We start from the raw sequence: 27,970 nt of genomic DNA on the forward strand, positions 1-27,970 counted from the left end.
AAAGTGAGACGTTCCTCTAGCAGTAGTGTTATTTCAGCACTGAGTTCCTGGCTCTGAACCCCATTAACAATTCATGTGGTGCTCGTTGCGTTTACACTTGTCTTTTCCGCTAGTATTTCTGTTACAGAGCCACTGGTGAATGTACTAGCATTATTTTCTGTGATTTTAAAAACTGTATCCACTGAGCAACCTAGTTCAAATTCTGATCTCAAATACACATTGCCCTTTATCTTTTTTATATTCATGATGCTAAAACCAATAAATTGATTTAGCAGGGAAGAGTGCTTGTAGCTTGATGAGTGTCTTCAGGTTTGAATACCTGTGGGAAAATCTGTGTTAAACAAACCATAAAATTGGAGTTAGGATTAACTGTAAAATCAATTAAAAGACCCAGACTCAGTAAGCAGCAAGCAGTAAAAGAATGTGGGGAGGAATTTAGCTCAGGAGTATTCACTGATCATATCTCCCTGGAAAACAAGAGAACAAGGACTACAGAAAACTTGGCTGGTACATTTTTAGAACACTCTTGAGGCTTATCATTACCCAAGAACAAGAGGTGTGTTCCACCAATGCAAAATAAATCAGTGCTATGAGTGAAAAGAGGCTTTTGTGACATAGCAGGGCGTCAAAGTTTGGAGATGTCTTCTTCCTTGTACGTGCCTGGTTTGTAGATGACTCCCCTCTTGTCTTCGCCTCCCTTTTTGCAGCTGAAATAAAACAAATATATTAAATAATTGTAATTCCAATGAAGGAAAAGTACCGTTGGTTACTTAAAATGATTCATTATGCATGCATGACATGATTTTTCTCCATACCAGTGCAAATGTCACAGTAGCTTATTGTTACAAATATTTCAGGAGAGCACATTCTGTGTTGCAGAGTCAATGCTGATTGCAAAGGGGTCAGCCTGTAGGAAAGTTTGTAATCTTTTTCCGGAATTTGGCTTTGGTGGCAAACAGTCTGGCTAAATGATCTCTTGTAACTATAGATTTCTTCCCCTTAAATTATGTGACCTCTGGGAGAGTTTTTTTCTAAAACTCCATTCCCCTCTTGTTCCACTTACTGTTCTATGAAAAAAATTTAAAGGATTTGAAAAACAATTAGGAGGAGTAAAGCTAGCAAAAAGAACAAGAAAAAGAACATATGACAACTGAGACAGAGAAAAACTGGATAAGTCTGTTATCAGTCCAGCCTGCTTGTCCTGCTTAGTCTGGAAAAGGAGTCTCATTTCCTTACTGCTTGTGGGAGCAGTCAGTACCTAGAGTGGAAAGTGGGTTTGTGTTCTCCCAGGTACTCACATAAAATTCCCTATTTCCTGTCCTTGTATCTTTTAAGGGTTTATATGAGCACACTGTTCCAGTAATTATTATTTTGTGGAAAAACAACCTTATATGGTTACAGTGGCACAATGGTGGCCACTGTGGCACAAAGTCACAGTAAGTAGAGACATTTTAGCCATATAAACATATTTTGCTAGCAATAAAATAGAATAACTTTGGAGTATATGATACAGGAAAAATAACATCTACAGTGATTAATCAAAGCTTGTAGGAAGAGATCGTATCTTATAACAGATCAAACATTACCACTACAAAAAATGCGCAAGGTTTTGGACACAAAAGCACTTCTTTGTGTCAGAAGAAAAATTTGGTTTGACTTCTTTTCCTGTGATGTGACAGCCAGAATCTTACCTTTTCCTCTTCAGTAGCCAGAAGGCTACTGCAAGAATGATGAGAACTCCCACAATGCAGGCTATCACAACAGAAACAACAAAACCTAGGAGAAGAGGGGAGAATGTACAAACCAGTTAATTTCATTTACTTGAGAGAAGGTTAGTCTCTAATCTGTCATAATGTTTGCATTCTGCATCTGCAACTTTCCTACAGCCTGCTTATACCCTTTTGCAATTTTGGAATGGATAACTTTGCATAGTATACTGGAAGGTCCTAATCCCACAACTGGATCCACAGTTCACAATCCTGTGAATTTAGACCCCACTGAAGTCACAAAGCCAACATGCAGGCACAGGCGTAGCAGATCAGAAACTCTGGATTTCAGTGCCATAATGTGTAAGAGAGCATAAGCAAAACTTAAGAACTCAACCCAGGCAAGTAAGGATGTTAAATTTGATGCCTTTTGTTTTTTCAAGGCAGAAAACGACCACTAAATGTGGACAGCTGGACTGATAAGCTTTGCTGCTGAAAACATTGCTTAAAGGCATCTAAGAAAGTAAGAATGAATTGAGGATATTAGTATGAAGAACTAAGTGATCTCATGTTTGCATTGAGATGTTAAGCATTGTCATTATAATGCCACCTTTGATAATGACATTCATACATATTTTTGGCAATGAAAATAATTTATTTTGGCCTTCCAGAGATCCTGAAGATGAGCACTCTTTTCTTAACTGCATTTTCATAATTAATTTACATATTGTTTTTTATATTTTATCAAATTATTCTCTCTAAGCAACATCAGAACCCTTCCAGAGTAAAGCTGACAGGTTCCATGTATTCCATCTAAATATTTTCTCTTATTAAATCAGCTGTTGAGAAAGCAGAAACGTAAAATTCGGGGTTTAACCTTATCCCATTTAACCCATTAGATGCCTTATTAATTTTAAGTCCAACTGACTAGAAGAAGCTTACAATCCATGGAGTTGAAGAAAAACTGTATTTTAAAAAATTTTTTACATATAACGAAATGTTACTTTATGCTTACTATAACAAAAATATTTTGTTATAGTAAAGGTGCATCAAATGGACAACAAAATATAATACCAAATAGATAATTGTAGAAAAAGCTTGTATTTTGAAGAGGAAGGGTAAGGGGCATTTCTGTTTGAAGATAAGACCTTGCACAGTTTAGTCAGATAGTATTTCAGCATGGTGCTATAATAAAAACTAGACACCAGTTCCCATTTAACTTGTGGGCAGTAGGAGGTTTGAACATCATAATAAATTTCAGCTGCATGTATGTGAAGCTGTTTTTATTGGAATAGATTGCTCACAGGCAAAATATGTTATAAATATGTTTGGTTTTTGAGGAATAATCCTTTAAAATTAGAGACATTTTGAAATGTAGCACTTCTTAACAGCATCAATTTAGATTTTAATTATTGGCATCAGAATGTGGATGACCAAACACATCAGTCATTTGGATTTTTGATACAACACATAGCTCAATAGACCCATCTTGTGGCATGTGTGCTCAGGTGAAGACAGCAGCCATCTGTCTTAACTCTGAAAAGGCAGAAAAGTTGCCCTGAAAAACTGCTTTAGTAGGGGTCTAGGGTATGTACAACAGAATTTCTTTCAGAAATCTCTGGTCACCCAGCCCGAGCCATGATTCTGTGTATGGCCTCTTCTTCCTTCTTAATAAGTGTGCTCTGTTCCTACCTGCAGTACAGTTGGCTTCATCAGGCTGGGCAATTGCAGCCAGCAGCCAGGTGCATTTTAATTGTGCTTGACAGGAACCTTTTTATTTCTTCCCTTCCTTTTATTTTTTTTTTTTTTTTTTTTTTTTCCTTCCCTTCCTTGAAGTGAGAGGCTGCACCTGTGAGGGGGCCTTTGTGACTGTAGTAGTTGGAATATGAGATTACAGTGGTGATGAATACCTTTTTTGAAAGGGGTAGAACATTTTTCTGTGGTTCACTGATAAAGTCAATGAGCTTTTGTAATTAAATGTATTTAGACTGAATGGGGGTTCTATTAAAGTAGCACTGAGCAATGCCTTTCGTAGCCATAGAGACCAGTTCTTGGGTAAGAACAGCAGGATGGGCAATAACCCATAAAATTCAACTCTGGTAAGTCATGCCAACATTAAAGATACTTTGAAAATGCATTTATAGCTCGTGTCACCTCTGCATGGGAGCCAAATAATGTGGCTTAGCAGAGGGACAGCCAAATGTTATTCTTGGGTTTGGCACTGGTTCACAGCAACAATTTTGAGGAAGTCACATCTGGGTCAAATTTTCCCCCATAGATGGAAATAATAATGCTTACACTATTTCTGTGAAGTGTTTAGAGATTCCTGGATGAAAAGCATAGTATCTGATTTTCAGTTGCTGGGATCATGGATTGTAACTCTCTGCCTTCTACTTGTAAGTATTGAATGTGATTTACAGAGAGAAGCTAGTCAGGTGCGAATGGTCAGCTTTAGAAACAGACAGAAAACTGCATTTCTAATTTCTGACTGACCAGTCTGACTCAGAAAATCACTGGCTCAAGATGCGGCTAGCAATGAGCAGCATACCCTCACCAAGTCCACCAGGTATTGAATCTTGATGAATTGAGAGGGTAGAAAAAGTAAAAGTTCAGTCTCTAGGATTCCACAGTGAACCAGTCTTAAACGTAAGGTAGCTGCTCACTCTAGAACTTCTGTTACTTCAGTAAGTGTTTCTGCAGTGGCATTGCTACAGTAGATTGTTTGTGCATGGATTTAAGACAGAACCTGCAGAGGAAGCCTTACAGTCTCAGGAACTTGGCAGCTGTATTGCAAATCCTGATTCTGTTGTTTAAAATCATTATACATAATCTGACTTGAGCAGAAATTTGAAGGGGATTACTAAAATAGCCATTCTAGAAGACCCAACTAGTTCTCTAGTTGGCAGCCAGTGTTTGAGATTAGAGGTTTGGGAAGAAAGTTTTAACCCTCTTCCTGGTCATGTAAGAATGCTGTGGAGGAGAGGGATATTTCTAGTTGGCTAATCCACAAAAGCAGAAGAAGGACTGACATACTCTAGTTCTTTTCCTTCTTCACTATTTAGCCACCTTTTAGTTTACTCAAAATATTGTTTGTGCAACTAATAACCAGTTTGTACATTAATCATGGGGCTATTAAGGACTGTTGATGATTTGTTAAACTTGTAATTTTCTTATACGTTTTGGTAGAATCTAGCAACAAGAGAACTACTAGTGTAATTCTCATTTTAAAATTAGATTAAATTGAGGCGTTGTTCTATAACCATTATACTCTGCAAGTGGTGTCATCGCGACTTGATAAGAAGCATGAAGATAGAATATTATGACTATGGCTTTGTACAGTATACAATGAGAAATCAAGGAACAGAACCAGCAAAATCCCAAATGTGACTTGTGTATGCCCTGTATGTGAATTGTATGTAGTCACAGGAATAACTTTTGTCTAAAGCAGAGTCATATTACAGTCAAGGTTTCCACTTGTTACCAACATAATACAAACAAATCAGTTTTCTTAGCTGATAAATTGATAGGGAGGTTGTTTTGTTACTTACTCTTGACTCTGAAGCACTAAGATTAAGGTTATTGCTTACTGCAGAGAACTACACATAAGCAGAGGTTGCAGAGACTCTTCATCATGCATAACAGAAAGGTATTAATGATCTTTCAAAAAGGGAAAAATCTTATTTTTTGTTAACATGTGAGCTGGTGCAGACTGATACAAAATTTTGGTAGCCAGTGGTACTCAGTATTTTGTTTCAGTCAGATCTTGAAACTGGGCTCCAAACTATAAACAAATTAAAATGTGAAAAAAGGCAATTGATCAGAGTAACTTCTCCCAGCAGTAATTCAAGACCGAAAATGGCAGCTTTAAATAGAAGAAAGATATAACTAAACTAAACTAGTTTAGACTTAAATATTTAGTGCTCTGCTGCTAGTAATGGGAAAGACAATAGGATACCTTTGGCAGCACATAAGTAAGGAGATAAATGGAGAAATGACAATGAAAGCAGAAAAGTACTTCAGCCACTTGACTGGAAAGAACTATTGCCCTTCTTATACACTTTGCCCTTCTTATACAGCTTGCCCTTATACACCTGGTCCATAAGGCTTCTCCTGAGGATCCACTACGTTAACTGCAGATAGAATGGTTAATAAAAAAAAAGACAAGAGATGCAGCAGTTAAGGAGATGTAGCCTTGAGCTTTGGAGCTTATGAAATGTAGAGATGTAATGCAGAGCTGGAGAATGGGAAGTCATGGCTTGTGGGTCAAGCCATATAGTTGGTCAGCTTGAACTGTTAAATATTTTTCACTCCAATAAAAATACAGATAAATTAATATCTAAATCATTAGAACTCAATGAGAGAAATGTCCTTAAGTAGCAAGGACTGTAGCATCAACATACTTACTTAAATAATTACTAAGCTATGTGCAATAATTCCAGAGAAGGCACTCAAAAGAAACTTTGTGGTAGAATTATGTTCCTCTTGTGGGAATTTTTAGAACAATTTAAAAATGTTTCTGTGAGAACTGAAATGGTCCCCAGCCACAGAATGACTTCTGAAATTGTCTCAAGGATGGAGATTTGCTTCAAGTAAGAGCCAAATGCTGCTGATGCTCCACGCTGCTCTGGTTGGGAGTTTTGGCACAGCTAATCTGACAAAGAGACCAGCCAACTTTTGGTTACAAATTTAAACCATCTCTGATTTCAGAGAAATGTTTTGCCTGGCATTTGTTTTGGCTGATTGCTAATTTTCACTTTTCTCCTTTATAGATTTATATTAGAAGAGATTTATTATGAAAGGGGCTGTCTGCAGAAGGGAATGGCAAGAACAGCTACTGCAGTATGCCAGCAGGGAGAACTGTTCCCTGCAGTGACTGTTGTGTGAAATTTCCCAATATAGACTTCTGTGTTATTCATTCTTTTATCTAAACAGTGGAGAAGCTAGCAGGCAAAGTTGAAATGATGTGCTGACATGTTTTATTAATTTGAAAGTTTACTGCTTGGCCAATGTTTTTTTGTGAAGTCTGCTTTTTCTTTAAAAAACTTTCACTCCTGATTTCAAATAGTATAGTGGCTTGCCTAGATTCATCTGCCTTCAGTGTATGTACCAGCTTCACAAATGCTTGAGTATTTGCAAGAGAACACAGAAATTGGAACAATACATTTTGCACAAAAAAATATACTCAAATGCCTTACTTTGGGGCTCAGCTAAGCTTCTTACCACAGATGCAGGTTTTTGTGCAACATCCGCCCCCACCCCCCCAACCCTATGCACTGTCATTGTGTAATGCTGCATAATCAAGCTTTTAAATCAGTTCTTCCTCGTAAGATGGCAATTTTTACCTTTTTATTTCATTTGTGACACTGGATCATACAATCCAGTGTTACGAATTTATTTGTCAAGTTTGAATTCCTCAGCGACCTCTTCTGATTCTATGTAATATCCCATAAACAGTCTCCCTGAAAGGCAAAGCTGTGATTCCCTTTAAATGTGTGGTCTGCATAAAAACCAATCCTGATATTGCTGAGAACCAGCAAATGTCCCTAGTGAGACAAGGCCAGCTCAAGCACTTATGCTGACTGAAACAGCTCAGCTGTAGAGAACTGCTTAATGCTTGGAGTGGCAGCAAATATTTCTGCCTAGCATGACAAGGCCAAACATGTCTTCCTTCTTTTATCTCCTTGCCTTTGATCAGAAGGGTTGTGGGCCATGCCTGATACCCATTGTGGAAAAAAACCTTGTTATATGCTGTCTGAATACCTTATTCTCATACAGTTGCCCATGCAACAATGCAGTAAGAGAAGAAAAGGGAACAAAGGGAACTGCAGGAAAGTGAGATTGCTGTATTTTTGTAGTGGTACAGTGCCACTTCAGTATTTCAAGTTTACACAAATCACTGTGCACTGTTTCATTGCATAGAAGCATTCATACAACTTACCTTCATGGAAGGAGATAAAAACCAGTCTTTCATGAAATTCCTGAACATTTCGGAAGTTATTGACCATTTCCAGGGGTTCTGGGTCATCACTCTCTGTGCAGTACATGGCTGTTTCCAGTGCCAGTAACTATAAAGGGAGGCACCCTGTTCAACTCCCAGAATACAGAAAAACCAATGCCAGTGTATGATCATTGAGAACATGTTTTAGAAATCAAAGGGGTAGTCAAAGGGAAGAGTGTACATATTACTTAAGTATTACTTAAGTCTTGTGTGGCCTATGAGCCCAAATACATAATAATGTGCAGTGTGACATCTCCAAACCCATACCTGTATTTTTTTTACGCCCTGATAAAATTAATCAATTGTCCACCAGGAAAACTGGATGGGAGGAAACATGGTGGCCCTTTGCAGTGTGTTCTCCCTAGCACAGTCCTCTAAGAAGTACTAAAAGCTGTTTTTCAAACATATATAAATTTATACATGTTCCTTTTCCAGCTTTATGAAAGAACTCTCTACTTTTGTAAAGGCGTGGTCTGGGAGAGCGGACAAAGTTAAGAATGGACTTTCATGAGAAGGAGCATGCAGTAATTTGATCAGGGATTTTGCTAATAACATTTTCCCCCTGTGTTTATGATTAGGTGAATCAGAAGGTAGTAATGGGGAGTTTATAGTCTATGTAAGTGGCCACCTAAGAACAAAAAAAGTTGATTAGTCGAGCACAAAAAAATATAAGTTGGAGAAAAGCCAGGGGATTCAAGATTTACCAATAACACATTACATGCTTTTCAGAAACTTAACATCTACCCAATCTATCATACCTAAGTGAGTCAGGATCAAAGTAGCACTAAAATAATTAGTGAATAGGGTTCAGTCATGAAGCCTGAACAAAAATGATCTGGAAGTGGGTTACTGAAAGTCTCAAAGCAGGGAATAAATTCATAGTGAAAACAGAAATTAATCTCACTTGACTGTGATTTTTCAAACTGATACTAAACCAATTCGTATGCAGTTGTCTGTCCTTCATTTACTCTAGTCAGCTGAAAACGTGCTAACTACAAACAGAATAGGATATTGATTTATGTCAGTTCTGAGCTGTTCTTCCCACTTAAAGGATTTTAGCAATGGTCATCTTTCAGTTTTACAGGAACATAACAGAAATCCGGGAAATGAGAATATGTGTTTACTGTTCTTTGGCAGACAGCAATCAGGAAAACATGCTGTATTTAAACTTGCCTGCTCTTGTGAAATTTTAACAGGGTGTCGGAAAACTGTCCAGAGAACACTGGGGTAGCAAGGAGGAGTTGTCAGTGATCCTTCATAGCGATAATACTCATCCAGTCTGTCAGGAAGCAGTTCTTGAATATTGAAACCAGGGACTTGGACCATCTCATCTAAAATAGGATATCGTGTTAGATGCTGCATCATTACTACACAGGTAGCCTATCAGTGAAGTGAATTTTCTTTTCAGTAAGTAGGATGCTTTCAGTCATATCACTAGGAAAAGAAAAATACATTTTAACAGAGATGATCCCAGTTTAATAAGGAATACAGCTTTTTAGGTTTCCTATGTACAAATCTTGTTTTAGATACCAAATCAGAATTCTTTAAGATAAGCTGTGGCCATATTAACCAAAAAACACTATGTGCAAGAAAGAAGGCCCAGTCAGAAACACGTGGTGTGTGCTAGCCATACGCTCTTCACAGAAATGCACTGCATTTGTAAGCCTTTTACAGTTTGTGATGGGTTTGTCTGGGATTTCTGGACTGCTTCTTCAGCCGGTTCAATCCCTCTCAGGGTGACATCTGATACTCATAGCCATTCTGAATCCACTGTAGGCTTATAACCACTCACCCTTGTATTTCACATTCTTGAAGTGCCTGAAGATCTTTTCATAGGATGGGTTGAAGGGCCCGATCTGTAATGAGCATACTATTAACAGCTGTGCAAATCACCACAGTCTTAATATGAATCTTTGCTTCTGCACACAGCAGACAGCAGTATTTGATGGCCTCTGTCATAAGACGAGTGTCTTCATTGGCCAAATATTCATATACTAGAATGGCATAAGTACTCTTTTTACTCAAAACATTAACTCTCTCCTCAGAACCTCAGTAATGCTCTTACTCTCTCCAGAGCTATCAGAGCTGCTTTGTCATAATGCTATCTTAACAAACTGCAGTGTAGACCTCGTGTGTTCACTTGAAAGACTTTATTGCCCTTGCCTGTTCAGCGTGCTATGCAAATGAAGATAAACCAGTTCCTCCGAGAACATTGCAGGCATAAGTTCTCAACTGACAGGCTTCTCAGATCATCTGCTGGTTTCTAGTCAAAGCCACATTTTTCTACCCACAAACATTTTTTGGTCTACCGCTCCTCCCAGTCCAGGAAGAAAAAAATGACACTATTGGGTACCACAGGACCACTGCCAAGGGCTATAACTCAACTATCTGGCAAGGGATATAACTCAACTATCAAACAAGACCATGTTTTTCAACTGCTACAAGCAGCTTTTCAGTCTAATAATCAGTGCCTTTTTAATGAGTTGTTTAGAGTTGGTGCTTAGCAACTCCTCTGACAACTAGACATAGTAAACTGGTCTCCTTAGATCAACTGTAATAGCCACCAGCTGGCTGAATGTTTTTCAAAGACCTAACCTCCATTGTTCCCTTATTTGATTTTTAAACACCATTGCTTAGAAATAACTATAATCCCAGATTTGTTCCCCAGCATAATATACAATATTCTGACACTTTTCATAGCTGCAACTTCCAAATGAACTGAAATTTAATATAAAATTATTGTCAAAGTCTTCGAGCTGCTACAAAGTGAAGTTGGATAATAGTAATGAGAATTAGAGCTTTGTCTGCAAACTAGAACATTTTCACTTTTTTGATGGAAATGTGAAAATGTAGGTGTTTGTGTTTTCTTATGCTGCAGAAAATCCTCACATTTAAAAGTAATCTTTATAGTTATCATATTGAGGAGTTTTAATCCTCAAGAAAAAGGAGAGTTATATATGTACAAGCTTCTAAAAATTTTTCTTTCACATCATTATTATCTTTGCTTGTATGTAATGTTTTAAAGGGAAAATTGGAAAGCTGACCTTCTGTCATCTTAAAAAGGGCACTGAATTTACTTTACTGTAATCTATGACTCAAAGAATCTAGGAAGTTTGTGACCTGAAGACTGTGTACAAATCCCAATTTCATATAGCAGCCAAAGCCAGGGTTGTGTCTTCCTATGCCTCTCTGCTATGTTAAAACTGCTTCATGCTCCAATAGGCAGCTTTTAATCTTGAAATTCACTGTTGTCTTGTTATTTGATAAAGTCTACCAATCCTTAGTTAGTAACTGAATGCAAAAATTGATTTAACGTAGCTTAAGTTAATTTACTGAAAAACATGAGGAAATATTCAGAATTCCTCTTTTCTTAAACTTTGTGCCTGTTTATGTATTTGCTCCTGGAATCTGGCCCTTTTTTGTGAAAGAGAAGAGGAAGAACCTTTATTCAGTCACAGCATCGTTAAATAACCTAGGTAATTTTGTCCGTTAAAGGTCTCTGATGACTTAATGATTGAAACCATATTCTAAACAAAAAAAAACCCGTACTGCATCCTACCTCAAGAAGAATAGCCAAAACCGCCAGCCCATCCGCTTTGTCCATTGCTGCTGTTATATCTGGATATTTCTCAGAGTTATAATGTACAATATGCAGCTACAAAGAAGGAGATATTATGTTATGGTAACATCTGGGGCATGCTCACATTTCTGGTTGACAGCTAAAAAGGACCAGTTCAGCCACCTCAGGCTAAGGTCAAGATTCTTTTTAGAGAAAAGCAAAAGGTCTTGGAACTCCCACTCCTAGCCCTGCTGTAGCTGAGTTACTTCCCCTCGTCTACATAACGGGGGGGAAAGAGGATCGATCACTTCAGCTTGAAGGCATCTTGAATGTAGTACTAGTAAATTTTTTTTTAAAAAAAGTAACATTTCACCACTCTTGGGGCTCTCTGATATTTAGAATGCAAAACCCACTGTTGAATGTAACTGGAGAAGAAATGTATTCCTAAAGTGCTGTTATGCAAGCAAATTATTCTGACTGATTTATTTTGTAATCATTTTGGGGTAAATATCTGATTGGTAGTGCTTTTCAAAGATAACAAATAGTTCTTTACTGGATAGAGGAAGGTGAGTAAAGGTAGACAGAGAAGCAATGCTGTGCAGCTAAGAGATATACCTGTTTTACAGAGAAGAACCAAGGTGTCAAATACCTAGCAATTTGCTTGAAATTACTCAAGTGACTCAGTGCCAGCCCTGAGTTTAGAACCTAAATTCTAACTCCCTGACTTGTGGCATATTCATGAAAGTACATCTAAGTCCATCCCTTCTGCCATGCATAATGCATTTTTTTAGTGTATACTCAGATCATAAATACTTGGGTTAGAACCCTGCAGCCTTTTACAGTCATGTACCCAAGGTAAAGATCCCCCTTTGAAACAATGGGACCTGCCGAACCTTCTTTGTTTCTTTCCTGATCTGAGCTTGTCTTACCTCTGCTGCAAAATGCTTCCCACTGATGGTGTGTTCTGAGCCTTCTGACTTGTTTCTGTTTCCCCAGTGAAGGTGAAGTTGAGATGCAGTGTATTCAAATGGGAGGTTTCTGATGTACATAGTAGGCAACAGATACATTTTCACTGTAAGCAGACCAAAACCAGATGGGAGCAAATGATACCACAGCTTTCAAGCACAGGGCAAATAAAGCTATTGTGTCTAAGTATATTATGTGTGGAGAATGAACAAAGCAAATTCTTAACTCAAATCCATGTCAGTCTGTGGAGGGAGATAAACACCTTAGTTGTCTTTAACCCATTCTAGACAATTCAGGAGAATTTAGAATATATCCTTTTTCTTTTTTTCTTAAAGATATTTAATGTGAAAATTATTGCTAATGGAAATCTTTCTTCTCCCTGAAAAATGCAAAATTATCTCAGTCTTATTGACAAGACGGTATTGATGTGTTGAAGCAAAACTTAGGCAAAATGGAAGAGAAGATCACTTGGGCGCAAAATGTTTTTTACTTGCTCCCCCAGTCTTGCTCGAAAGTCTTCCTGATTTTACCCAGGTTACGGCTCTCAGTGTCATTCATGCCTACATGAAATAGTAGTAGTGGATAGTAGTCTGTTCTCCTGATGAGTTGTGGCATCCTCTCAGCAATGTCTTGGACCTTGGCTCCTGGAAGGCAGCATAACTCTTGTGACTCCCTGTCAGGTTGGCAGATGGGTGCCCCAGTACCCTTCAACACAGAGTCGCCCACTACGAGTCAAATGAAGCATGTGATTGGGAAAAGCCAGCATGGCTTCACTAAAGGCAGATTGTGCTTGACAAACCTCGTGGCCTTCTACGACAAAGTGACTTGCCTGGTTGACATGGGGCGGGCGGTGGACATTGTCTACCTGGACTTCTCCAAGGCCTTTGATATGGTCCCCCACACCCTCCTGGAGAAATTGTTGTGTTATGGCCTGGACAAGTGGTCTGTGCAGTGGGTGGGGAACTGGCTGACAGGCCGCACCCAAAGGGTGGTGATAAATAGCTCCTTCTCCAAGTGGCAACCTGTCACTAGTGGAGTCCCCAGGGATCAATATTGGGCCCAATGTTATTCAGTGTCTTTATAAGTGATCTGGGTAACAGGATCAAGTGTAGCCTGATGAAGTGTGCTGATGACACCAAGTTGAGTGGGGAAGTAGACACTCCAGAAGGGAGAGCTGCTCTGCAGGAAGACCTGGATAGGCTGGAAGAGTAGGCCAGCAAGAATCTTATGAGGTTCAGCAAGGAGAAGTGTATGGTCATGCACCTGGGAAAACATAATCTGGGAGTGCAGCACAGACTGGGATCCACCTGGCTGGAGAGCAGCTCTGTGGAAAGGGACCTGGCGATCCTGGTGGACAGAAAGCTCAACGTGAATGAACAGGCTGACAGGATGCTGGGTTGCATCGAAAAGGGCATCGCCAGCAGAGACAAAGAAGTCATTATCCCACTCTACTCGGTGCTTGTCAGGCCACACCTGGAGTACTGTGCACAGTTCTGGTCCCCACTATACAAAAAGGATGTGGACAGGCTGGAAGGGGTCCAGAGAAGGGCCACGAAGATGGTCAAAGGACTGGGAAGCCTGCCATACGAGGATAGGCTGGGAGAAGTGGGTTTGTTCAGCCTTGAGAAAAGGAGGCTTAGAAGGGATCTCATCACCATGTACAGGTACTTAAGGGGTAGCTACAAAGAAGATGGAGACTCCCTTTTTACGCAGAGTCACATGGAGAGGACAAGGGGGAATGGACACAAGTTGCCCTTGGGGAGATCCCGATTGGATACGAGAGGAAAATTTTTCACAGTGAGGACAGTCAACCACTGGAAAAATCTCCCCAGGGAAGTGGTTGACTTGGCCACATTGGACACCTTTAAGAGTTGTCTGGACAAGGGTGCTGGGCCATCTTGTCTAGACTCTGCTGTTACTAGAAAGGTTGGACTAGATGATCCCTGAGGTCCCTTCCAACCTGTGATTCTGTGATTAGGTGCATGTGCCTTCTTTCAATCCCCTTATAATGGTTGAAAATGGCTTAATAAATTAATATTTTTCACAGTATTTTTAAACTCTTGTTATATTGAACTCCTCTGCCTCTTAATCTTCTCTTAGGAGCATATGGGAAAACCAAATAAACTTTCCCTTCTCCCTACTCCCCCAAAACCCAGAGCATTGATGTCAAGCAGCAAGATAATCACAGGCCTTAAGAACTAGTGTTTCCTCTCCTGACATGCTGGAGGGAGACCTTCGTATGCATTATCCTCCCTTTTGCTCACTAACACTCTCCAGTGTGGAAGAGAGTCTGGGTTATTTTATTTGTGTAGAAATTACAGTAATAATTCTCAACTCAGCCGAAACGGAGTTGTTCACTTGAGAAGTTTGGTACTTCATAAAGCAATGGGTTATGTAAAGAACAGAGAAATTCCTTTGCAATTTATTATTTTCCACTGTGAATACAATTTGTTTCTGGAGTGTCCCAGACATGTATTGCAGGGGAAAGAAGGCTCAAAACCTTAATGAAGGAACAGCTGTAAACCTATGTAAACATAGCTGTAAACCTATGTAAACCTAAAAAGCTTTTTGTGAGCTCTACTGTTTTCAGTCTAGCTGAAGTAGGTAATTGTATCTGGATTAACTGGCCGGTGAAGCACATTAATTATATGTAGGAAAGACTCATACCACAATACTAAGCATCCTACTAATTTCCTCTCTAGCCATCAGAGAATATTGCAGCAAGTGGCGTAATGATCATTCTAACAGAGGCTAATTTTTCATTACTCAGATCAATTAAGGTTTGTATCTAAGTGAGGTTTCTAGAGTGGGTCTCATGTCCTCTGCTTTCTAGGAGGGCACTGACCTTAGCAGTGAATTCCCATTTTTACTGGGGGGGTGTGTGTATGTTTTTGTCTTGGCCTTCATTAGGAAGTCATTTAACTTCTTGTTTCAGGGCCAAGATCTGGCAATGTTAATGATGTAGGCTCTGTCACAAATTTGCTTTTACCTGTGTGATTATTATGTGAGGGACAGGCTTTCAATGTTGTTCTATTGTCTCCACCTGCCCTCTGGCACTGTAAAGTCCGCAATGACAATGTTTCCTTCTCTGCCAATTGCCTGTCACTTACATCAGCCTAATGCATTCAAGTGTGACAGTACAATCTTTCACTCAGGACCAAGAAAGGCTCTTAGGAAAAGAAGGTTCACAAGGAATCAGCCTGGTTTTGATGGAGGAATTGGTCAAGAGGAAAACCAGGAACCATGCCAGAGGTTGGCCCTTTCTGAAGAATAGGCTTATGATGTTCTACAGAGCAGGTTTACCCCACTGAAAGAGTGAGGAAAAAAAGAGGTGTTTGCATGTTGGGCATCTTTTAACCAAGCATGCCAGAGAATAGCAGAGGCCATTTTAAAACACAGGTTCTTTTGATGCTTATGCTATAGGGCAGGATACAAAGAAGGAGGGCTGTTCTTATTTCTATGTCGTCAAATGTTTCAGGAAGGAACAAAATATGGTGGGACTAGTTTACTGGTATTGTATACTGTGTCAATATAGTAGACCTTTATGAGACTGCATCTTCTCTGCTTTTACCTACTGTACTGACACATTGATTTAGTACTACAGTGGAGGGCATGTTTGTATGCTATTTCTAATTTTTCTGTCTTTTCCTCTACCTGTCTTGTCATACACTGAAGAGGTTTCTATCTCAAGCCAAAGGAACAGAATGGTGCTCCTATCTTTTTTTATTTTATTTCCCCTCCTCCCTCAAATAATTCAGCTGAGCTGTTGTGATTAGACTGGAATGACAGAGACCCATTGCACCCATATTTTATCAATTTATCTCTTTTTAACAGAATCACAAAGTCTGTTTCTGTTTCAGAGCACTCCAACCAAAGTAATAAGAAAAGCTCAGGAATTAATTCTGACACGCCTAGAGTTTATTTAAAAACCACAGTCAATTTGGCTTACCGTGAGTCTGTTTGTACTTAGTACATTCCCAAGTTTCCCTAGCCTGTTCTCTAGATGTAGGTATGCTGATGTGAAGACTTCATCATCACAGCTTAATTTTATCTGATAACCAAAGTAGTTTACTCATGAAAAAAATCACAAGCTCCAGCAACCATTTCCTTCACAATCCCGTGCTGTTATTGAGCTCCCTTACCTGAATGACCATTATTGGTTAATGTAAACTGGTCAGTGGAGGGCACATTATAGCCTATGAATTCTAAAGGCAAGAGATTAGAATCATACTGGAGAATATCTTTGTGCAAATCTATTGGCGATTGGAATACTCCTCCACAAAATGGGTACTTCTTTGGCCAGGCCTTCTCTCCATCAGGACCTGTGTAAATTAACAGAGACACACATTTGTCAAGCCTTAACTCTGCAATTATTATAAAAACTCCCCTGTTTCAGCCTTGACCCAAAATTTGGAAAAGGAGGGGAAAGGAGCCTTTTCTGAAATTTTAAGACTTTTTTTTTTCTTTTAACTTTATTTCATCTTTCCAGTGTGCCATTAGATGGAAAAGGGCCAAATGCCAACAAAAATCTCACAGAGAGACACTTTACCACCCCTTGATTTTTTTATAATCACTGCAGGCCTGGTAGCTCACCAGGTTAGGCCTGCAGGCAGCAGCACCACAGCCGGCCACATTGCCTCTGACCCTCTTGTGATGGTATTGTCTCTCTTCAGAGCCCACAAGTGTGACAACTAGGGTTTGGATCTGTAACGGTATTTGGATTATTTACTAACATGAATTACTTTTCCGTATGGAAGTAATAGGCATATGCACAGCCATGCAGCTATTCTAGCCTTCTGAAGAGAATTGCTGAAAGAAGTGACTTCATGTAGGCAGAGAAAAGCTTCCATACTTTTCAGTACACAGAAAGCCAGACCCTTATAAACTGTTTGTTGTCACACAAACTATCTGGCTCTATCTAGCAATATTGCATAACTTACAGTGAAAAGCTAACTTGCAAAATTGGAAGGTGTTATGATAATTTGACCTGTAATAACTTGCTCAAACTCTGGTGAAACTTTTCTTCATCGCAGTCATTTGCCCTAGGTAGGCCATCAAAGTAATTTGCCCTAGGTAGGATCTACAAAGAATAGATAATATCAAGAGATTTTTAATTGTGTCTTTGATTTAATTACACATTAATATCTAACAGATGTCCACAAGCTGTAAGATGAGATAATTTGGATTTAAATACCAAAAGAGGTACTTGAAACTTGTTTCTCCTTGACTCTGAAGATTCATCATGATTCTTTCTAAGGCAGGAAGGTCTTTTGGGATCACCCAGTCTGATCTGTATCACACAGGCCATTGGACCTCCCTGGATTAATTTCTACCTCTAAAGAGGCCATGTCTTTCACAAGGGAAGAAACTTCTACTCTTCCTTTAAGCACTGCAGGTAAAAGATATTTCATCAGTGCTGAATGGATAATTACTCTCCTTGGCAACTTTCTTTTCACTGAGTTTGTTTAGCTTTGGCTTCCTTTAGATAGTGATTGCTTTTAATCCTTTGTGTAGAAATTGAGCCTCCTGTTAGCATACCTCTGTTCCTCACTGAAGTACTTGTAACATAAAGGACATAGTTTCTCACTTCTCTTAAACTAAATAGATTGCGTTCTTTGAGCCTTTGGTTAGAAAGCATCTTTTCCAAACCTATAATATTCCTTGTGGTTTCTCTGAAGTCTTTCCAGTATGCTTACATCTTCTGTGAATCATGAATGCCAGAATCTAATGTTAGATCGGGTCATCAGTGGCAAAGCAAGTTCAGATCTTTTCTGAAGGAAAATTAACAGTCAGGAGAATATTATTAGAGGCTCACTTATGTGAAAGACAGTTTCTAAGGATACGGATAGTGAAGGTGAGTCTGACTTAAACATAGTGCATGTCACAGAATGTCAAGTTCAATTCTAGTGCCCAAAGACAGCCTTACTTCCTTGTTAAAGTTCTTTAAGATTATTCAAGACACAGGTTAGGATGTGACATTGTTTGGAGTGTGGATACTCAGGCTCGATCAGTGCTTTTCAGTATAGATAGGCCTATCTATCTATCTATAGATAGATATCTATCTATAGATAGATGTTGCTGTAATTTACATTGTTGACTCCAGTTCACTGCCAGTTACATTAATTTCTCTCCTCTTAGATCTTCCTGGTACTATCTTAAATTTATTGAAATTGCTTTTAAAAGCTAGTAAATGTTATGCTGACATTATGGAAGACTGTATACTACCCTTTACCTATTTTTTTGGCAAATAATAAATCCACCCAAAAGAGCATAATTTCCATACTGTGGGATATACATACACAAAAATATTTCCCAGGAAAATATATATCAGGATATACCAGGACATGATAGTTTCCCAAGGGTGTAACTTGATGTGCAAGACAATGACACTGAAATTTAACACTTTCCAGGGAGCAAGACTACAGCAGTGTCAGAAAAATTGGTAGGAAGCCTTTATTGTAAAAAGACTTCAGTAATTTTAAAAGGTTTGGGGTTTCTGTGCACTGATAAGATAGTGAATTTGCAAGAAGACTTTAATATATTACATATCATAGGTTTGGAGACTTGGTAATTAAATAGGTGATTTTTAATTGATGCATAAAATAGAAGTCTAGTCGCGGCCAGTGGAAAGTATTTCATGAAGTACCACTCACTCTTTCAGTACTATGTTTGGATGAATTGAATGCCCTTAAGAGTTGGCACAGAGTATGGGAACCTCCACCCCAACATCAGCATTTCAGAAGGGAAGTTTTTGTCTTTTCTGTAAAATGCTGTAGTTACTGCAGCCTTTATGTACCTTGATCTTTACTAGCAGTTATTCTTTCCTTGACATAAATCTGCAACCCCACTCACAGGCCTCTAAGCTACAGCAGCTTTCACTTGTGTCTTACTCCTGCTTAATTAAAAGAATCCCAACCAAACAAAAAACCTTTTTTTGGTACAAAACTGTTTTTTCTAGAAATTCTGCCACGTAGTCTTCCTAATTTCAGTGCCTCAAAACTCCTGCACTGCATCTTGTGTTTGCATATGTGAAATTGAGATTTCCACAGTAGATAAACCACACAGCTGGAAGGCATTTCTCAGCTAGCTCTGTTGAAAATGAATGATTGATTGTGAACCAGATTTTCCTTTTTCTGTGCCAGCACATTCAGATAAATTCAGTGGAAATCACATTGTGTTTACAAAGGTTCTCTCTGATACCTACTGAATAAAGAATAGCATGTGCATATATGAAGATTGGCCTGTACTACAAGACCCAAAAGGTATTAACTTAAGAAGTATTGCAAAAATATCTTAGTAGTTAATTTTCTGCTTTTGTGACAGATTTTGTGACAAGGGGCAAGACCCAGGCATCTCAGATGATGTTTGCTGCTATGAGGACCCCATCAGGACTCTGTCAGCAGAGCAATAATTGTGCCATGGGCCTGTCCTACCCACTGAACAGTACTACTCAGCTGTTGGAGTGAGCTAATTAAGGTATGGAGCTGTTGCTATGGATGGAAGCATGACCCCTTCTGCTACCACCTCTCCCAGTGCAGCCATGAACACTTCCTGCTGTAGGGAGTGCAAACTCAGGTTGCTCATATCCAGCTGGTGGGCTGCCTTCTTTTACATGAGTTTCCAGGGCCATGTTCCCCTACCACACTGTAAATAACCCTGAGCCTGGCTGTGCCCTCATGGCTATTTTATAAGAGATGCCTGTAAATAAAGTAGTAATAATTCTTTGGATAGTGTTGCTGCCCCGCTGCACAGTCAGCTGAGCAAAATACCCTCAGCACCACAGCTGCATGTGTCCATTGTATCACATCCTTTGACAGCTTTTAGCTTTCCTTGCCTAAGCCTTCAGCCAGCCCACAGCCCTGGTGTGGCTGGGTGATGCAGGACAGATGTTTCTTTAGAAATAACAGTAGTGTCTGCTCCCAGGATATGTACATTTGCTGACTTAAAAAAAGAAGAAAACAGGCCTATGAGACACCAGTGTTACTAACAGACTTTTGCTCTGATGACCAATTAATATTCATGTTGCTTGAGCTTCTCACAGGGTATCCAAGTTCTTTTGATCTGAAGTAAACTAACGTAGTAAAATGCATTGGGTGAGTAACAGGGAATATGTGCAGTGTTTTTGCAGCCAGGCAGCGCTCTGTCCTGTTTTCAGCCAGCTGGAAGCGGCACAGCTGCCGTTAGCCCAGGGCTGAGTTAGCAGTGAAGGCTGAGAGTCCAGGCTCCCGGCCGCAATAACATGACTACATGGTTTCCATTTGGCTCAGAGCACAGGCAGAACTCAGTCATACCATTCTGTGTACACATATCCAATATGTGTGCATCTTCCACATATGTGTCTAGAGGGAAGCTTGTAACATAGAGGAATTGCCAAGGGCTGTAGCTCCCCTGCTACTCCATTCAAGTGCTGTATGAGAAATTTTGGGCAAGTTCTAGTGTGTTCACTCAAGCTGGCATTTCCTAAGGGGAAGTGGAGGGGTCTTAGCACAAGTAGTTAGCACCTCACTAAAATGAAATAGAGCATTTGGCAACAGTAAAACGAAAGAGTTTGCAAGTTCAATTAGCCTTAGACATTAGGCACAACAGTTCTTGTGTCTATGTAACATGAAGTTATCTCCTCACATGCTAAAGCACACTAATAATTCCGTTGGCACTATTACTTTATACTTGGCTGTAAAGCGGGTTTTCTCTGTTGTAGCTGCTTGTCCACTCTCAAGGTGTGATTCTGGTTCTTTGATTTCATTCCAGCCCTCTTATATTACAGATGCAGAAAGCCAGAATCCAAAGAATTGAAGCCCAGCTCTCCAATTCTACCAGTTCTCTTCTGGGGCAAAGGACTTCAGGTTTCCACCTTCCAGCCACAGAGCAACATGGCCAAAAGCTGCATGCAAATGCAGTCATAAGCTATGGGCATCGGAAAAATTCTTCTAGTTCTTTTACTGAAAACACTTTTCTCATTATATACTTAATGTACTTCGTCCATTTTACAGAAGGTAGAGCAGCCCATCAGAGGACACAAAGCAAGCCTGTGTCAGAGGGGTCTGAAGGCTCATGCCCCAGCTTACTGGCCTCTGCTGTTTCTTCCAGGCACTTTTCTTGGGCTATATACAAGAGTAGTAAAATCAGGAAGAACAAATACCACTGCTGCAGTTTGGCTAAGGAAGAGGCAAATAAAGGAGAGGTTTAGCCTTTTTATTTATTATATCTAATGCAGTTGTTTCTATTATAGCCAAGCCAAATGCTCATTTCTTTGGAAAACTTATGCTGAAAACAAGGCCTGATCACATGCAGTGTCATCTTGCTTTGCCACCATGCCCTGAGCTGCTAGTGCTATACCAACGTTCGGTTTTACATGTTGTCATACTGAACAAATAAAACTCTGATTGAGAATCCGTACCTGGATTTCTCCTCCACCCTTAATCTTTTACGTTGACGTTCATCTTGACATCAGTCTGCAGCGTATGGCTTAATTTCCTTTCCTTTCCCGTTGACTTAATTTTAGTGGGAGATATTGCAAAGTGTTGCAGGGATAAAGGTAAATGGTGGAAGGTGTAGGCTGCTATAAGGAACCAGGATCAGTAGGAGAGTATGGAGAGGCTCTTTTCTGGCTGATGGCAGTCTCTCTAATTGCTGTTTTTCCTCTGTGTACACCAGTGTTGTACCTCTGCTTTTTTCCAGGTATATGAAAAGAACTATTCTGTACAAGTTCAGTTGCCTCTTTAATTTTTGAAGTTGCTTTTATATGTTTTTCTAGATATATTTGAAAATCAGTAGTTGAAGGAAAAAAATAAGAATTTGTTTTGTGAACCTTCCCTCTATCTTCCAGTACATGTTTGAAATCGACTGCAGTATGGCAACACTTGACAGGAACTGATGAAGTTGGGCACTGAGAATAACATACCCTGAAATAAACACTGGTACCCAAATTCCCGGAAAGGGAGAAGTAGCTAAACAAGCATTACCCTGGGAAGGAAGGCAAAACTTCTTCTTCGATGGTAGTAAAAGAAGTCTTGCTTTCCTTACTTCCCAGCAGGGTTAGGTTCATCTGATGGCTTCTGTCACGGTGGAAAACCCAGGCTTTTGTTATTCAAACGGTGCTTTTTTTCTTAATGAGAATGTGAAGTATAGGTTCACATACTGGCAATTAGATTAATACCTATAGACATGCAGCTGACAGTTTCTGTTTGCTTTTGTGAAGCAAATCAGGTAAACTGGAGCACAGCCAAAGGGAGTAGTTACTAGCAGCAAGTTCAATCTCAGAGATTCTTTGTGTTGTCTTGGAGCAGCACCAAAGGCTTAAGAACAAGCATTTTTTGCTGAGATTCTCAGTACTGCCTGCTTCTCTGTAGGCATGTAGCATATAAAACACTACTCAGTGAGGAAATAACTGGCCAGAAGATTTGATCAATTACAAGAAAATCTCTAGATAATTATTCTCCCTGAGCAACCATCAGATTTAATAGCTGACTTAAAGGACTAGTGTACAAAATAACACTGCTTACCTGAATGTGATCTATTCTACCTTGTCAGTGCTGGGATTTTCAGGGAGCTGAGTCTCCAGTAACATGATACGGGTGACTTGCTGAACTCTGACTCTACTTAAAAATGAAGACCCATGTGGGTAGGGAGAGGTATGCCCTTTGCAGAACTAGGCTGAAACATGACTGGTGGGGAAACAGAGGGCTTTGGGGAATCTCTGCAGTTGTAGGGCCCATCTTAGTCTGCTGAAGTTCCTGTAATTCTGCAAGGCAATTTAGAACCCAATAACTGACTCTCAATCACCCAGATATGAAACCTGATAGATGAATAACAGATTTCAATGATGGTGGGCCAGATCCAAACCTGGGTAAAGATAGTGAACCCAGCAGGTTCTCACCAGAATACATTTGGCATGTTGTCCTTAAAATACAGAACAAAGCCACAACTTAGTATGTACAAATTAGTTAGTACTTACCAATATAAGACCATTTTGACCCTGTTTAAAGACAAAGGAAAATTACTGTGAATATTTGAAATTGATCCTCCTCTGTAAAGAAACAAATTGCCACTTAAACCCATGTACTGGATTTTGCAATAATTTTACCTGTGTTTCTAAACCCAGATGTTGAGCAAAACATAGATGCTTTCAAATATTATGATCCCTTCTCACCTAGGTTATAACTATAATTATACCTGTGATCCTGCCCGTAGGGCTTGACTTTTTTGTGGTCACTTAAATCCTGAAGTGAAACTTTTGTCAGTCTTTCTTTTTTTTTTTTTTTTGTGGAATAGCCACAGACTTTGTACGTAGGGGCATCCCTGATTTTTTTCTGGTTAGGAAACTAAGGAATATAAATGGGGTATAGCTATAATGAACCCCCTCACGCCTAGTTGAGGAGTTTGAAAAACACTGGTTGATTGCCAGTTGCTATGCTGAGAAATGATGGACAATCATTTCTGTACAGTGGCTCTGGGTTTTTCCAACTGAAACAGGTGGGAATAGATGGACTTTGAAAAAAAGGGAGTATGATACACAAACCCATATAACTCAGGGAATCCTGGGGGGTTGAGTGAGTGTTAAAATGATCAATATTCATCCATTGCTTAAGGAACTGAACTGGGGACAGTGTCTCTGCGTGTCTTTGGAAATGTCTTTACTTATTAAATGCTCTTTTTAAGTTTGGGGTTTTTTTGTCCTGAAACCTACTTACAGTCATTCAGCTTGCTCTGTAGTTAGAGATGCTTGTCCTGACAGACCTGAAGAGTTTTGGTTATGGGGCTAATGCAGATCTTTACTCTCCACAAATTTAATTTTATTTCTGCTTAGAAAACAGTAGTGAATTTCAAGTCTTGCAAACAATCAGTGTGCCTGGGTATGAATGCATTCATGCAGGCAAATATTTGTCCTTACATGCACATGTCTGTTCAGTACATGATTCTTGGCTGCATTTCTGTACTCTGAAGCGTGGTCACAGATACAGCTCTTCTCCAAAGAATGTCAAGTGAAATGTTTGGGATTAATTTGTAGGGATGTGCAAAACAGCTGCACTTAGCTCTTTTGTATTGATGTGTGCTGGGAACACTAAGCGCTCTGCTCTCAGTTCACTGGGACCAATGTGCCTTGTTCTTTTACACTGGAGTTTTCAAAACAAGGTCTGTGGAATCACCCTGGCTGAAGTCCCCGGGTTCCTCATGTAGTAGAATTCATGCACTGTCTTAGATCTCAAGATGAGAAACATAATTCTCCTCTCTCCTTCTCTCTGCAGGGGATTATCTCTTACTGAGTTTGTTTTGGAGGTGCTTGTGTCCTCTGGTCAGCATGTTCCGTAGGTAGAACTTGCATGAAGATAGTGAGTGACTGTCAACAAGTTGTAGAATCAACACATCTTCATCTGAACAGAGTTTGAAGAAATATTGGCTTAACTATAATAGCTACTCTCTGTTCATGCCCATTAAAATGTGTATGAAGTGGCAAAACTATGATTTTTATAATGTAGAACAACCTTAAAAGAGCCAATGTCAAAGACTTTCAAAATTTTTGGTATTTATTCCAATTGAAACAAAAATAAATGAAAGCTTAAAGTCTTTTGCCAAGTGAAATCTTCCTTAGCCTGTGAGCATTTCGATGATCTGCAGTTCACTACCATTCTGACTTTACTGATGAGCACAGTAAGAGCAACTTGTGTAGGCAGGGCTGAGGCACATTTAACACTTATTTTATCTAACTTAGATCAGGAGATGAATAGATGACCAGATGGCAGAATCTTCTTGATTTTGTCTGAATGAACATACGGAGCTGCAAAAGTGATTTGCTGCCATCCTCAGACTGTGAACAGGTTGCTATTACCCTTTATCTGCTTGATAATGTGGCGCCCTCTTGTAGAGGGGCAAATGTGATGCCCCTCTACAAGAAGGGTTGGAAGTAGTATCTGGGGAACTACAGGCCTGTCAGCCTGACCTCAGTGCTGAGAAAGGTCATGGAGCAGATTATCTTGAATGCCATTATGCAGCACATGCGGGACAACCAGGGGATCGGGCTCAGCCAGCATGGGTTTATGAAAGGGAGGTCCTGTCTCACTAACTTGGTCTCCTTCTGTGATAAGGTAACCCACTTAGTGGATGAGGGGAGGGCTGTGGATGTTGTCTACTTGGACTTTAGTAAGGCCTTTGACACTGTCTCCCACAGCATTCTTCTGAAGAAGCTGGCTGCTCATGGCTTGGACAAGTGCACTCTGCACTGGGTTAAAAACTGGCTGGATGGCCAAGCCCAGAGAGTGGTGTGAATGGAGTCAAATCCAGTTGGTGGCCGGTCACGAGTGGTGTTCCTCAGGGCTCAGTGTTGGGGCTGGTCCTGTTCAATATCTTCATTGATGATCTGGATGAGGGGATTGAGTGCACCCTCAGTAAGTTTGCAGATGACACCAAGCTGGGTGGAAGTGTTGATCTGCTGGAGGGCAGGAAGGCCCTACAAAGGGACCTGGACAGGCTGGATTGTAGGGCCGGAGCCAACGGTAAGAGATTCAACAAGGCCAAGTGCTGGGTGCTGCACTTTGGTCACAACAACCCCATGCAACGCTACAGGCTTGGGGAGGAGTGGCTGGAGAGCTGCCTGGAGGGAAAGGACCTGGGGGTGTTGGTCAACAGCCAGCTGAACATGAACCAGCAGTGTGCCCAGAAGTGTGCCAAGAAGGCCAACGGCATCCTGGTATGTGTCAGGGATAGTGTGGCCAGCAGGAGCAGGGAGGTGATCGTGCCCTTGTACTTGGCCCCTACCTGAAAGGAGGTTGTAGCAAGGCGGGGGTCGGTCTCTTCTCCCTAGTAACAATCAATAGGATGAGAGGAAATGGCCTCAAGCTGTGCCAGGGGCAACTGAAAGGGCTGTCAAACATTGGAACAGGCTGCCCAGGGAAGTGGTTGAGTCTCCATCCCTGGAGGTATTTAAAAGAAGGGTAGACGTGGTGCTTGAGGATATGGTTTAGTGGTGGACTTGGCAGTGATACGTTAGTGGTTGGACTCGATCTTAAGGGTCTTTTCCAACCTTAATGATTCTATGATAATGAAGTGAGGATGAGGTGGACTGTCACACAGTCTCCCAAAATTGGAGGAGGGTCAATGCAGTGTCTGATTCACATCTAGAAGGGAACTATCAACAGCTCCATACCTGTGAGCCCTCTCCTGCCTCTTTGTTCATGTTGGGATGAGTGCTGATGAGTAACACAGGTACATGCCCATGCATGGCAGAGGAGGTTCCTAGAGCTAGTGTACCTGTGTTTCACAAATTGATATCCAGGGAACAAGTATGTTTCCAGTGTCACTTGGGAGCTGGGGAAGCGGGAATGGTTTTAGTTGTGGTAATCTATGTTAGTTGTGTCTCTGACTTGGGAGATGTCAGTGAGAGGCAGATGCTGTAGCTTTTGCCATTTCTTGGTACTGGGTGTCTAATTCTAAGACAGTAATTCTCCAGCATTCCCTTCAGGACATATTGTAAGACATATCTTTTCAACACATCCTTTCAATTTCAAACCTTCTGTGTTGTCAGAGGAAGCATGTGGAAAGCACCAAGCTTTATTCTGTTATTGGGGAAAGCACCAAGTTCTAGGAACCTCTGCCCTTCAGGTGGCAGATTCTGTTAGAGAATATAGCCATTTTTCATAGTATATATGCCTGAAATGAGGTGGTGACCTTAAAAGTTTGAATTCCACCCCTTATGTAGCTCATGCAAAAAATAGAGTAAAATGTTTGTCTTGGCAGAGCTCTATATGAAGCTGACTGCTCTGGATTATGCTTGAGCCTTCAGGATTTTCATCCCATGAATATATGTGCTGAGTAATTCATCTCGCTTTACAATGATTCTCCCTCATATCCTATAATCACAGTAGATGGATTATGATTATGATTAGCTTGAATGGATGAAAATTTGTTATAATCAGCTTGAATAGATGAACATCAACTGCTAAAAAGAGGGTGAGGAGCACTGATGTCCTGAAACTGGTCATGTTTAAATATAAGAGAATGAGGTCTAGTATATGGGGCACTTCACAGGGAAGGTATTCTTTTCCTCTGGTTTAAAAATAAACAGGGCAGAGGGAAAGGTGTGATGCTTCCACTGACTCTGAGAAGAGCCAGTTTCTGCTTCGTTCTATGAGAAACAAAAACATCACAAAGCAAGGCATACTAAGCATGCAAGAAGTCTGTAACACAAACTAAATCAGAGGACAAATTTCTTTTTTTCTGTATATATCAGGTTATCTATTCTGAGAAATTGAAATAGGGATACTAACTCCAAACAGCAGACTGCAAAATATACAACTTTGAGCATGCTACTGAAATAGTAATAAATAAAAGATGCCAGTTTTCTGCATACATTAGCTGCCCTAAGTTACATATGACAATAAAATAGAAAGCTGAAAGACTTTACCATTCAACGGCGCTTGCATTGAGAGTTGTATCTTTAGGAAGAAAATAAGCACAGTAGCGACTGTGACTACACTGAAGCTCTTGGCTGACATCTCAAGGAAAGACTTATAATATTCCGACAGTTCACAGATTTCTCTGCACTCTGAAGAAACTCCTGTGTAGATATGTGGCAAATAGCAGAATGCACACATATAGAGCTTCTGCTAATGAGTTACTGCCCTTCTGTCCCCTTGGCGCTCTCCTTCCTTTTAGGACTGCTTTTTATAAAGCTCCTGAGACTCAACCCTAAACAAATGATGTAATCAGACCTGCCTCTAGGTCACAGCACCCTCAGAAAACGGATCA

General features: G+C 40.1%; 2 protein-coding genes across 2 annotated transcripts in view; one reads left to right on the top strand and one right to left on the bottom strand.

The window, feature by feature from the left end:
* Nucleotides 1-611: 611 nt before the first annotated feature.
* Nucleotides 612-27,931, bottom strand: CA12 (carbonic anhydrase 12). The gene is made up of 10 exons (XM_064456701.1): nucleotides 27,627-27,931; nucleotides 23,184-23,204; nucleotides 16,372-16,551; nucleotides 12,193-12,335; nucleotides 11,264-11,359; nucleotides 9,497-9,560; nucleotides 8,878-9,035; nucleotides 7,645-7,771; nucleotides 1,692-1,776; nucleotides 612-707 (listed from the first exon to the last, which is right to left on the bottom strand). The coding sequence occupies exons 1-10, from the start codon at nucleotides 27,814-27,816 to the stop codon at nucleotides 626-628; spliced, it is 1,146 nt and encodes a 381-aa protein (XP_064312771.1). The 5' UTR covers nucleotides 27,817-27,931; the 3' UTR covers nucleotides 612-625.
* The window catches only part of USP3 (ubiquitin specific peptidase 3), a 75,111-nt gene continuing 66,716 nt past the window's right edge, over nucleotides 19,576-27,970 (top strand). Inside the window, exon 1 of the mRNA XM_064456694.1 lies at nucleotides 19,576-19,705. The gene's annotated coding sequence lies outside the window, so the exon portion shown is untranslated. The remainder of the gene's footprint in view (nucleotides 19,706-27,970) is intronic.

The sequence above is a fragment of the Phalacrocorax carbo genome, chromosome 7 (assembly GCF_963921805.1).
Source record: "Phalacrocorax carbo chromosome 7, bPhaCar2.1, whole genome shotgun sequence".
Classification (NCBI taxonomy): Eukaryota; Metazoa; Chordata; class Aves; order Suliformes; family Phalacrocoracidae; genus Phalacrocorax; species Phalacrocorax carbo.

Bases quoted from the DNA above. Each gene is read 5' to 3' on its own strand.
- CA12 (XM_064456701.1), bottom strand. From the start codon at position 27,816: ATGTGTGCATTCTGCTATTTGCCACATATCTACACAGGAGTTTCTTCA. The intron at 23,205-27,626 runs GTAAAGTCTTTC...GTCTTTAAACAG, and splicing joins AATGCAAGCGCCGTTGAATG to GGTCAAAATGGTCTTATATT. The intron at 11,360-12,192 runs GTAAGACAAGCT...CCTTCTTTGTAG, and splicing joins GGAAGCATTTTGCAGCAGAG to CTGCATATTGTACATTATAA.